The sequence below is a fragment of the Lepidochelys kempii genome, chromosome 1 (assembly GCF_965140265.1).
Source record: "Lepidochelys kempii isolate rLepKem1 chromosome 1, rLepKem1.hap2, whole genome shotgun sequence".
In the NCBI taxonomy this organism is placed as follows: domain Eukaryota; kingdom Metazoa; phylum Chordata; order Testudines; family Cheloniidae; genus Lepidochelys; species Lepidochelys kempii.
In genome coordinates, this window is record NC_133256.1 from 20937137 (window position 1) to 20950547 (window position 13411).

General features: G+C 41.6%; 1 protein-coding gene across 11 annotated transcripts in view; it reads right to left on the reverse strand.

The window, feature by feature from the left end:
* Positions 1-13411, reverse strand: part of DLG2 (discs large MAGUK scaffold protein 2) — a 1493215-nt gene that overhangs the window by 1353163 nt on the left and 126641 nt on the right. The window contains exon 1 of one of the 11 annotated variants that reach the window (XM_073336139.1): positions 1550-1632. The exons of the other annotated variants lie outside the window; for them this stretch is intronic. Within the exon in view, the coding sequence (XP_073192240.1) occupies positions 1550-1577 (28 nt within the window). The 5' untranslated portion in view covers positions 1578-1632. Of the gene's footprint in view, positions 1-1549; positions 1633-13411 lie in introns of those variants that run through there. 11 annotated transcript variants of the gene reach the window in all.

Sequence of the window (13411 nt, forward strand, 5' to 3'; positions counted from 1 at the left end):
CAGGCTTGACAAAGCCCTGGCTGGGATGATTTAACTGGGAATTGGTCCTGCTTTGAGCAGGGGGTTGGACTAGATGACCTTCTGGGGTCCCTTCCAACCCTGATATTCTATGATTCTAAGGACAGTCCAGTGGTTATGGCAGAAGCCTGGGGGCTCAGGCAATGACAGTTCAAGTTCCTGTTCTGTCACAGATTTCTTCTGTGACCTTGGGTGAGTCACTTAGTCTCCTTGTGCCTCAGGTCCCTGCCTGTAAAAGGGGGATAACAGTACTTTCCTATCTCATAGGAGTTTTATGAGGACATATGTATTAAAATTGGGTCCATATAAATACTCATGGTAGACAATGGAGCCCAAATCCTGCATATTGTTAGTCTTATGAGTCCTTACTTGTTCCCATATTTGACTAAATAAGTACTCACTGAGGATTGGGCCCAATTTCCCCACTATTTGTAACTACTATTATGCTATAACTTGTTCTTAATAAGTTCCCATTTATAGAAATTCAGGGATTACTGCAAAAATACAAGTTTGGGAGAGATGCGTGTGTCAGTCAAACTGATTTTCCTAGTGACCTGAAGAGCAGCTCTTTGTAAGCTTGAAAGCTTGTCTCTCTCACCAGCAGAAGTTGGTCCAATAAAAGATATTACCTCATCCACCTTCTTTCTCTAATTCCCTAGTGACTGGTATTCATGCCACTGCTCACTGAATAACTGTTTAAGGTTGACACACACTTAACACTGATTAGCATTATCGGGAGTGAGAGCCACATAGATGTTAGAGCTGGAAAACAACTACTAGGTCAGACTTCTAAGTCCATCCTCTTGTACACAAGCACTTAGTGGTGACTAGGCACTTGGAGCAAGATTCTCAGCTAGTGTGAATTGGGCTATAGTTCCATTGACTTTGCTGATTCACTTGCTGAGGATCTTTCCCCTGTTTTGCATGATCATTTCCAAAATTTTCCTATTTATTCTGAAATAAGGAAAAGTAAACATATGTCAGAAAATCTTGTTAGCAGTTATTCCTCTAGGATGAAACTTTTTTTTAAATGCCAGCACAAAAATAAAACACATTGTTAATCCTTTCCCCTGGAAACACATCAGTACTTCAGAGTGTAAATCCCTTGCTACACAAGTGGTTGTGAGTCATATCAAAACTTATACCTGGCTTATGTAAAAATGATCTATCAGATTTAAGCATGTTATAGTCAGTCAAATTTCATACTGTGTATGAACAAATAAAACACTTACATCAACGGGTGCATGCACACACACACACTCCAACACTCACTAGTGACTTCTACACAAAATAAAGGTTTAAGACCCCCTAACTTCTCCATTTTCCTTAACTTAATTTGGTCATGTCCTTGCAGATCAACATTTCATTTGTAATTGCAGAAAGAAGATATAAGAACGTAAACTGTGCCATGGTTTTTGAATACCACAACTGATTGAAATCACATTGTTAAATAAATGTTTTAAAGAGCTAGTTTTGTCCCCTTTTTCTTTTCCATATTCAACACAAAGAGAAAGTAAATTAAGCCACTTACAGTGAACCAAAACTTCCCTCGTTTCCATGGAAATGTTTAGAAGACTGAGCTGAAGTTAACCAGACTGCTAAATACAAATGCCTTTGTTCCCAGCTACTCTAATCCCTGAGGCTGCCTCTTGTGCACAACATCACACCCAGTAACCTTTTATATTGCAGAACACTCCTTCATGGCAGCTGACTTCTAATTCAGTTTGTGGACTCAACCAGATCCTGTTGAGAACATGTAACATTGATTCAAAGATGCAAAGCAAAAACCCCAACAAAATATATATATGCAGTGTCAAAAATGCACTTCTTTTATATTCTACAATTAAAAGGATTGCTAGAGATCTTTTTAATTAAAAGTTCTATATGCATTGCCTGATTCTGATCTAACCAGTCCACTTTTACACTAGTGTAACTCCTTTCACTTCAGTGGAACTACTTCTGGTTTACTCCCGGAGTAAACGAGATCAAAACCAGGCCCATAGTATGTATGTATATTTGTTGAGGGAATAGGATGGTTAATACTTAAACTATTAATATTACAGATTCCTACAGAAATATTCCCTGTAATAAATCAGCAGCTCACAAGAACATTCTCCGTGGGTCTTGAATGTATACCCTGGGAGGATAATAATTGATGTCGCTAAAGAGAAAGGTTAAAAGCAACCAACTCAATTAGGTCATGTATGCCAACATGAAATTACAAACATTATTCCCAGTTTCTCCAATAGCTCAAGGCAGACAGCTGGCAGCACACAGAGACAAATCCTGCTTGGCGTACTCACACAAGTGGTCCTAGTCCATTGAATATACCTATCTAGTATGCTGTCTACAAAGTACCTGCAAAGTTGGCTTCTGCTGCAACAAGGAAAGTCACTGAAAAACAAAATTTCACAATCCTACCCAATACCTGACTCTCCACAACGTTTGCTTGACATTATTCAGATTTACTGGCTGTTAATGTGACACATTCCTCTCCAGTGCAGCTCCTTAAAAGTGAATTGAATTACACCTGGGATTAATTTGATCCAGTGGACTCCGTGAGTCAAGACCACTAAGGGGGAAGAGGGGATTTTTAAAAGTGCCCAAGTGCTTCAAGAGCACAAGTCTCATTGACTTTCAGTTTCTATGGGACTTGTGCTCTAAATTCTCATAGGTGTTTTTGAAAATGCCACGCTTAGTTTTCAGATGTGCAAACTATAAGGCTAATAAACATTTTCTCTGTTTCTGTACAATTTTCCAATACATCATTATCATCACTTTTCACATTTGTAGCACAGACTGTTTCCTACACAACCTCCATTTCAGAAGGGCAGAGTAAGAGGATAGGAAGAAAAGTCTGAACATCTGATTGTTTGATTCCTCAGGGAAATATTTCCACTGGGCTTCTGAATATATAGTAACATAACCCTTTTGTGTGAAAAGACTGGAAAACACGAGGAATACCTAGAAGGTTCAGTGGCAGCAAGGGTGGTGATCATTTTAGCAAGCACCTTTGTTTTAAGCTCAGTCAAAACTAGCATCCAAGGATTTATTTCACTGAACAATTCAATGGGGGAAGGGAGGAGGTAGTTGGTAAGGAATCCCAAACATGCTGAGGCTGACTAGACTCATCAGCATGCTGCAGTAGAATATACTGCTCCCCAAGACAAATAAGATCCGCTGAACAATGGAGGATTGGAAAACAGATGGTACCACCCAGAAAAGCAAGAGAATACATTTTCCTGTGTACAAGCCCTGCAGGTGGATAAGTATCTCAGGCTCTTAGTCTGGAGGGATTCATGTCCAGTCTGAACCTATTTGATCAGAATTATTTGTCAGATGTTTTCAGGAAGAAAGAACAGTGTAACTGTAAGTGATCCACCCCAGTGATGACAACACTCTAGCTGTGTCACATGCAGTGCAGCAACTGTACAGTCATCAAAGCATGTGTTGGGGGGAGTAGGGGGGATACTAAACTATTTTTACTGTGAGCTGAGAAAGAGGACAGCCCAGCAGTGATAACAGGTGCACAATGAACAGCTGGGGAGGAGATGAGATGCTTAAGTAGTCTGATCTCATCAGATTATCAGTGTCTCAAGCCTTTTGCTAGAAATAAAAAATAAAAAAATAAAATAATTTCTTAATAAAAGTCCCCAGAACTCCAGAAACAGAAAATATGGTGTAATGTCCATTTAATAACTACTCTTTCTAGCATGTCAACATTTTAGCTACTGTATTTTGTATACAGAGTAAAAGAGCGGTTTATTTAGAATCCTGGTCAGAAAAGTTCTAATTAACAAGCTAGGGAAGAGGGACTTGACTGAAAAAGGGCCCACATGATTCGTTATCAGTGGCTCACTTGTTAAAGTCAGGCACCATGCAGGATCTGAAATGAATCCAAAACCTTTAATAACACTGAATGTCATCTTAGCTGCACCTCTGACTGACTGATGTCTACAACATCACACATTTAATGCAATTCTGCAAAGTTTTTACTCCTTCTATTTACGTTGTGATTAAAAGTTGTCCTTCATTTTGAAAAATTACTCATGAAATTGGAGTTCAGTGAGCAGGTGGGAGAACAAAGCAAAAATGCATCATGAAGAGACACTGCAGAGAGTCAGATCATCCCCTACACAGGGAAACCTATGGAAAGGGAAGGGAAATCTGTGACCCCCCAGCCAGGATTCAATATGTCTTTTGGAGGTGTGGCTTGCACTCCCTAAACATGCAGAGCTCCTGAGATCTGTGGGACATTCACATGGAGAGCCTCCTCTGTCCCCCTCCATCCCCTATCGCCACTCAATTTCCTTGTCCTTCATGCCTCCTATAGGGTTTCTTGGCTGGTTGTTCCCCAGAAGACATGAGTTTTCATCTCACCCAAATAGGAGGACAGAAAAAGTGATAACACTCAGGTATTTCCACTAGGTTTTTGAAGGACTAGTCCTGCCTGAAGGCCATAAATTACCTATAGCAGATTTCCAAAGAGAAACTGTGTTACAAAACATGGGTAAGAGTTCCCTTTTGGTCACAGCACCTCCACTGACAGAAAGGGTAGGCTAAGGACAATGTCCTGGACCAGTTCAACTCTAGTGGAACTGAGGAGAAATCTAATACTGTTATAATAGAAAGAGAGAGCCTGACACATGAGGCCTGGTACAAGGGGCCTTGTATAAGGCCTAAGGCCCAAACTAAAGTCAGGCCCTGCTGATATAAAACAAAAATCAGCAAGAGTCAGGCCATGAGCAAAAGTCAAGCCCTGTTACAAAGCAGATGCCTGTTTACAGGCTCACTATCTGATACATGAACTTGGTAAGAACAAGGCTGGCATTGCAAAAACAAAAGCACTCCTAGGAACTATGTAGTCATGTAAACACAGTCCGGAAGGATCGTGCCAGAACACCCTGATACAAGGCTATGGTGTAAACACCCCCCCCCCCGAAGATGATACAGGGACACACTGACCCCTCCTAAAGATAAGGTCAGGCTGACAGGGTGATGGATAGAGATGTTTTGATCGAACCAACATGTACAAGGGTGGTAACTAACCACGGTAGAGGGGTAATATATAACTTGTTTGTATAGTGTATAACAGAGGGGTCGCAGAGGGGGTATCTTTGTCTGGCCAACAGGGGATCGGAGAAGCCTGCCATTCACTGAGCTGGTCCATTATAATGAGCATACATGTGGTTAGTGTTCCTGTCTACACTACACTATAGGATACTAGAACAGTGCTTTGTTAACGATAACTCTGGCTGAGTATCTTCACTACTAAACCAAGTCTGTGGTTTTCTTGGGCAGTTTGATCAGAGCCTGCTGTAGGGGCTATCTGGCCAGAGCCAGTGCAGCACGCAGAGAGAACACGCACGCAGCCAACAACTGACAAGAACTGTAAGAACATTAAAGACAAGTCCTGAGTAGCATCACCTATACCAGAGCCTCCAATGGAGAAAAGTCTTCAAGCTACAGAAGAGCCTCCCTTTCTCCCAGTAGATTCAATGAGTAGAGTTGCTGTCTAATGTGATGCAGGACACCCAAGATCTCATCAAAGGTTAATAATAGTGTGTGACACTATGGCAAAGGCTATTAGACTGCAAATACAACCTGGAGAAAGCACTGATTATGCCATGATTCTCAGGGTGCAGAATTCCACCCTAAGATCATCTATGTTAAAAATTAACGCTCAGCGCTTGACAGTGATTTGAGACAGCTACCTTGGCATCCAGGCCCTCCAGCCAAAGTAGGCCCAAGCTCAGAAGTGAGTCAGATATACTTCAGCTTGCGGCTAATAGGCAGCTGGCCAGCTGCCTCCTAGAGTGGCCCTCTGGTGGACAGGCAGCCTCACTTGGGAGAAAGAACAAGGATTCAGGAATTGAAAAGGGACAGGAGTCCAACAGGGGATGAGTCTTTCTGGGTTTTGTCAGAGTTCAATGGGAGAAGGAATTGATAAGTTTACTAAGGGAGGAACACTCGGATTCTGGCATCCAGCCCAGTAATTCATAGATTCATAAGGTATGTCTACACTGCACACTCCTTTTGGCAGCATATAGAGTACATCCCCCCGCCCCCGTATAAATAGCAGTGTAGCTGTTGAGGCATTGCTTAGATGAGTAGAGTACAGACCCTACATGCAGGGCTGGATTTAGGGGCAGGCAACCACCTGGGGTGCTGGACTTAGGGGGCACCAGGCTCGGGGTTCTGTTTTTTTGTTAGCAAGAAAAGGGAAAATAGAATGTAGGCCACAAATGGATACATGAGATCCTGCTCTATGGCCGGTGATGCTAAACTCTGCCAATACTGATCGCACAATTTTGAACAGGCTGGGTGAAACTGAGGTTATGACATTTCCAGTAAATGAACAGAAGTGACACTTCTCAAAGTCACACTGTGAAAGAGTGCTCAAGAATAGTGAGAAACTGCAAAGGATATACGTCCCGTTTTCAGCATCAACTATCAGGTGGAAGATCCTAATGGACAATGTTACAAATATGACCATGAAGCTGCTAAGTGACACTCACTGGGAGAGTCACATTGACAGCATAAGGCCAGTGAGGTACAGAGTGACTGAGGTTTACAACACCCTGATGCAACTGGTGCAGTCTAGTAAAGCCGAGGCTGAAATCCCACACGAGGTGCAAAGCCTGGCAAACCAGATCACTAACTTCACATTTCTGGTCTCAGTTGTGGGTTGGCACAATATCCTGTTCCAACTAAGTGTTGTAAGCAAGGTATTACAAACTCAGTAGATGGACATTACAACCGCTACTACTTTGATGAGAAGCTGCCTTGATTTCGTTGCGGCCTACAGAGACAACAGATTTGAAGATGCTATCACTGCTGCCAAAGAAATGGTGGAAAACTTAGGAATTGAGCCTGTCTTCAAGGAAACTTGTATTCATCAGAAGAAGAGACAGTTTGGTTATGAGGGCAAAGATGAGCTGATGAGAAGCTCAGAAGAATATTCAAGAGGGAGTTTTTTTGCTCACTCGTTGACACTACTTCAATGTCCATCAAAGAAAGGTTTGGAAAGACCTGAGGGTTTTTGTATGACCTTAGTAAGCTGCTGGCAGACAGGAATACACTCTTGAACAATTGTACAGACCTTTCACCGGACGCTGATACATGGGAAATGTTCAGACATTGATTATTAAGACCTTTATGTCGAATTGGATAACATTTGTCCTATTTTGCAACATGGGATTCACTCTCCACTCTAAGTTCTCCAATTCATTCATGATGCAGAGCTGAAGGACATTTTTCCTAATGTGTGGATAGCTTTGAGGAGTCTGCTCACACTGCTGGTCACAGTCACGAGGGTCACAGTCACGAGAGGTGAGCACAACTTTTTGAAGCTAAGGCTCATTAAAACATATCTTTGATCAATGATGGCTGACAAGATACTGACATCACTTGCTATTTTATTGCTTGAAAATCCCACGAGCCAGTCTTTGGATCTCTCTGATGCTGTGCTTCAGCTCACGAGGGCAAAGGTCAGAAAAGTGACCTTTTGAACCAAAGGACTAGGGCAGGGCTGGCCAACCTGTGGCTCCGGAGCCACATGCGGCTCTTCAGAAGTTAATATGTATAGGCACTGACTCCGGGGCTGGAGCTATAGGCGCCAACTTTCCAATGGGCCAGGGGGTGCTCACTGCTCAACCCCTGGCTCTGCCACAGGCCCTGCCCCCCACTCCACCTCTTCCTGCCCCCTCCCCTGAGCCTGCCGTACCCTTGCTCCTTCCCCTCCAAGCCAGAGCCTCATGCATGGCCACGAAACAGCTGATCAGGAGGTGTGGGGAGGGAGTGGGAGGCGCTGATTGGCAGGGCTGCCGGTGGGCAGGAGGCACTGGGAGTGGGGTGGCGGGGGACTCTTTGGCAATGTACACTGGTAAATTCTGGCTCCTTCTCAGACTCAGGCTGGCCACCCCTGGACTAGGGTTAACATTCTAAAGATGTCACCTTCTGTAACACTATTTAATATCGTTGACATTCTTTTGACACGTCCAGTTCAATTTCTTGACATTAGTACATTTCCGTTATCCTTAAAATTAAAAAATCTCTACCAGCTTAGAGGAAACAAATTTTTATTTGCTTATCTATAGCATGAATAGATACAGATTTATAGATCCTAGCGTGCAAATTTATCATCTTATAATACAGGGATAAATCATACATGCAAATCATGCATCAAAGTTGTGAAATGGGCTACAAATGCAATAAAAATAAGGTATTCAAACATTTAAACAAATGAAGGGAGGGTGCCGAAGATGTTCCCCACCTGGGGAGCCATTGGTCAACAGCCAGCCATGCCTACATGGCTCTCTACTTGCGCAAGCAGTGTCTCCTCCATCTACACGGCTATTTTTAGCAGCGTAATGTCCTGCTGCTGGAGCCTTTCCCCCTCCACCAGAGCTTTCTATTGACAGGTGTAGCATGGACACAGCTTGCCTTTCCCTGCAATATGTAGCACACATACCCTTCACGCAGTATGCGGTGTAGATATAGCCATAGAATTTAAGGTTAGAAGGGACAACAATATCATCTAGTCTGACCTCCTGAATACCACAGGCCATTAAATTCCACCCAGTTACCCACATATTGAGCCCAATAAACATGCATCAGGTAGAATAAGCATTGTCTGCTGTAATATTTGATTGCATCCAACCTAAAGTAACTGTACTCATTTTCCAGACACCCAGCTAGTTTTGATCCCAGTTCTAGCTGCTTTTTTCTTAAGATGGTTAAATTAAGCCTTTTAAACAAAACCAGGGGATATAATATAGACTGTAAGGAAAACAGTTTTGAATAGCCTATGTGAAATGGAGGGAAGCCTCCTCACCCATTAATGCCAATAAAAGCTGGAGTTTAGGGTTCAATATATCTGATTAAATCAGCATCTTGCTACAAAGAAACATTAAATCACTAGTGGTAATGCTGAGTCAAGTATATCTGAGAACATGGGTTATGACTCAAGCTACAGTTCTGCACAGTACCTGCTTGGTTTAATTGTGTTTTAATTTCCACAAGCTTGATTAATATTGCAGCTTATGCAAGCAGTGGCAATATATATGCAGCTGCAGTGAACTTAAAGATGCTGGTATCCCACTTATAAGGCATTAGTGTGTGATCACATTCCCCCCCACACATACACCCCCGACATCCACACTCTTCATCTTCAGTCAGCATTCAATTACATGTTAATTGCCTCAAGTAGAATTGGCAGAGGGGGCAAAAGAGTCCTGGCCAATACTTCAAAGGTACCCGACCTCCAGTTGCAGAATTCCTAACTGTTTACAGAAGCTGAATTCATTCAAATGAAAGGCAACACGTACTATAAACAAAAGGAGTGTGTTAGCTTCAAAATCCCACAGAAGCATTCACTGCGATTTGGGTCTTAATCATTTGTGCTATTATTTTACTGTCTCCACAATGTAATTTAAGTCAGGGGGAGTTGTATATTTGTCTCTAAGAGCATGAGCTGACCCATTGGGTGCAGCTAAGTCATAGTGTTGTGTTCAATAAATGTAGTCTTATACCCATTGTCACTTCTTCAGCAGTGCAAAACACTTTGTGTCCTTGACCAAACTTCTTGACATCATGGGCAGCATGGATCCCTCAAGGAAAGAACAGACAGAGACAGTCTCCAGAGAGGAGTCACATACGAGCAGGCTTCTATATCTCAATCACATATTAGTGAAAAGGACCTAGCCCAATGACAGTAGACTATTTAGCCCCATGGGAGAAAGAGGATAAGAGGCCACGGTCAAGCTCCTGCCTTCATTGCTGGAGATCTCAACAGAGCTGGGTCCACTTTGTCCGTTTGTGCACCTGACCTATTATTGCCATTCAGTGCTGCTTACAGAGGTGGTGGGCTAGGGTGGAGGACTTATAGTAGTTTTAGAGTAGATGCAAGACCAGTCATTATGTCGTGAGGAGACAGGCTCAGTAAATGTGTGACTGAAAATCAGTATCCAGGCCTGAGCCAGGGGATCCTACTTGCCACTGTGGAACGCAGGAGAACAAAGTAGAGTCCAGCTATAATAAAGCAGGGCATTTTTAATTGCTGAGCCTGTGATCTTCAGGGCATTTTGAAAGGCCCATCTATTCACATGAGTGTTTGTTTGAGAGTAGGTGTGATATCACATGGGGAGGGAATAGGATTAATTTTTACCATCACCAAACATTCAAAAATCACGAGTGAGGCCTTAAAACATTGTTTTAAAATCATGAGATTTTCAAAATAATACATTTGGAGTTCTTTGTATTTGCCTTCTGATGCTGATGACTCTGGGTCTCACATTTTCAAGCTTTTCTCCACAACTGTGAGAACTAGAATTTTTTAAGGAAAGCTAAAATTTTAATGTGCCCGTGTTCTGGGTCTTTAAAAATGCAAGAGCTGGCAACACTGGTTTCAAGTACAACTTGCTGCCTCAGTCTTGTTGCTATTCATGAGCCAGATACAAAACTCACTGAAGTCAGTGGTAGTCCAGTGACTTCAGCAGACTTTGGATCACGTCCAATATTTCCAGTCTGAGGGAATGGTCTATGAATGCTGCATATTGTATTTGTTGATTGGTGTATGTATCAATTGGAAATATGCTTTAGAGACTTGAGTTTGTTTTAGAAATACAAAATATAAAACCAGATTTTTTGGCATTTGGTTCTAAGGGGTGCTGAGCTCTTGCATTACTGAAGTTCACAGGAATGTCAGGGGATAAATACATGTTTAGAATTTGCCCGTGATTTAGTAGAGCTGCCCTCATAAACTCAATCTGTGGATTTCTCTCAGCAAGGTCTCCAAACTGATGGCTGGAGAGAAGAATGAAAGTGGTCAATCCATTTGGAAAGCAAAACGTAATTTTTGTAAAATGTAAAGGCATCAAATTTTGTTGAACATTAAGGATTCCCACCCACAAAACAAAACTACATTCTGCCTTCATAATAACAGTTTAGCACAGCTAAGGAAGCACAGCTGCTTTACATGCTTCAGAGGTAAATTAAGACACAACAGGTTGCGCAGTAACTGTGTAATAATCATACTTACTATACTTCGTTAAGTAAGTATGTCAGTTAATTCGCAGAAAAGCTTTTCTGTGTATCAAAGCCACCTTTGAACTGTAGTTATGCTTATAGTTTCTTTTGATTGGTTGTTTAACACGTACTTGTACATTGCATTTAAAAAAAGAAAAGCCACATGTAAACTAGTCATGATGGCAATTATACCTAGATCCAGATTATGCCTTCAGATATCCATGTGAAATAACCATTGTATGTGAACTTGCAGGCTTCTGTAGGCAAGGCTCCCCACTGACATCAATGGAGGGTTAGGACTAAAAGAGGATTGAGCCCATTCACTTCAAGGGGAGTCAAACACAGATAACTAAGGCTAGGAGTTGATTCTGCGCTGATTTACAACAGGATTGTACAGCAGTTCAATAAGGTTATAAATAGGCACTTAAAGTTCGTCAGAAAACAGGAGGAAAAACCTGAATATTTCATTTCTGCCAAAGTTTTCCAGCCAGTTCTAATTTAAACCTCACTTTATAGTTGTAGGTGTGGTGTTGGGTACCTAAAAAGTAATTAAAATACTATTTGTAAAAGATAAATTATACTGGTTACACAAAAATTGTGAGTCAAGTTTTAGGGCTTTATTTAATAACTAGAAATGGACCTGGAGGGACCATAACTGTAGATATGAACATACCATGGAGTTTGGCTCTGGATCTGAACTTTATTGCTCAGGCCCATCTTTTAAAGTAACACATGCTGTTTTTTTATTCCTGTTCTTAATTCTCTGTTCTCAAACAATGTCAGTCTGTCTTACCCATTACTCACCTTGGGTCTGATTCGGTTCTAATTTCTAGTTATACCAGTGTAAATCTGGTATAACGCCACTCTCTTCAATGAGGTTACTCTATACTTAGAGCAGAACTTGGCTCCTTAGCAACATTCCATCCTAGATTCAAATTAGCACTGCCTGGTTTAAGAACCTGACAAACTTGAGGTTTAACTCTGCACTGAATTTAAAAAAAAAAAGGAAATTATCTCCTTGTGTCCAGCACTGCCAGGGTTTTGTTTTCATTTCAGTTAGGTTTGTCTTTTTCGGCATTGTTCATATGGGGTCTGATTTTATAACTCACTCACAATTGCATAAATCTGGAATAACCAGTGAATTCAGTGGAGTCACACAGGTGTAGTACTGGTACATGAGAGCAGAATAAGAGTCACATCAGGGCTAGGGAACATGTGCACACAAAATATATACACAAGACAGACGTCTATGCCTTTCACTAGAATTATGCATTTTTAAAGTAAGAGTCAGCTATCACATTGTATGCCCTGCTATCAAGGATAATGAGGTATGCACCTTGGATTGTAAGCAGAACTGAGAAAAGGGCAAATGAAGTATTGAAGACAAAAAATACTATATGCAGTTTTGTGATGATAAGAGAAAGCCTGAGGCAAGTGCTTATAGACACTACTTTACTCCAGCAGGGGTTGCAGTGTAACCCTTTAGTCACATTCCCAACATGACACTTTCGTTGTTCATTGAAATAAGAATGTACGGTTAATTATTTCTGTGAGGTTTCTCAAAGCAGAATGGGTTTCCACAGATGACAGAGACAAAGATATTTCCAAAAGGAAGAAAATGAAATACTAAAAGAAAATTAAAAAGATCATAACAAAAATAGGCAATTAGAAATGATGTCTTAAGTCTGATAAATCTTTACAATTAGGCGGCCTTATTAGTGTCCGGTGCCTCAAATTTAATGCATGAGGTTTTCATTGCAAGCCTCCTGTTATAATCATTAACGCTTGTAGGAAATGCACAGCTAACATCCTACACCTTAAGTTGAGCATCTCTCTAAAAGGCTATTTGCTGCTCACCGCTGAGAGCTTTCAGTGAGGCTATCTGTCATTGTCCCCAAGAGTTTGAAGGCTCACCTCAGAGTTAAGAAGAGAGACAACTGAGCAAGAATTCCACCTGGTCCATCCAGGATCACGTGCTGCAACAACAGCGCTGTTACCCTTTAAACAGGGGCAGCCTTTGCTCCCCATGCATCTGACCAATTCTGTCAGAGCTGTTCACCTGGCGCAGGCAGGAGTTCTGCTCCCCAGCCAAATTGTGGCAGTCAGTGGGGGTTACCAACACTGTATTTCAAAAATAAGGGACTATTTTCTTAGCCCCCCTGCTCTCAATATTGTTAATTATCATCATCATTAATAATAATAAGTAATTCTCACCTACATTCGCCAGGGATATTTCTTGCTGCTTTTTACAGCACACAGCAATACCTGATCTTGTTTTACAGAGATGAAAAAATAAGGAATGTCCCTTGTAATAACGGACTGTTGTAAACCCTATGTGTCAGTCCCAAAGGGGCACAAGCGTTTA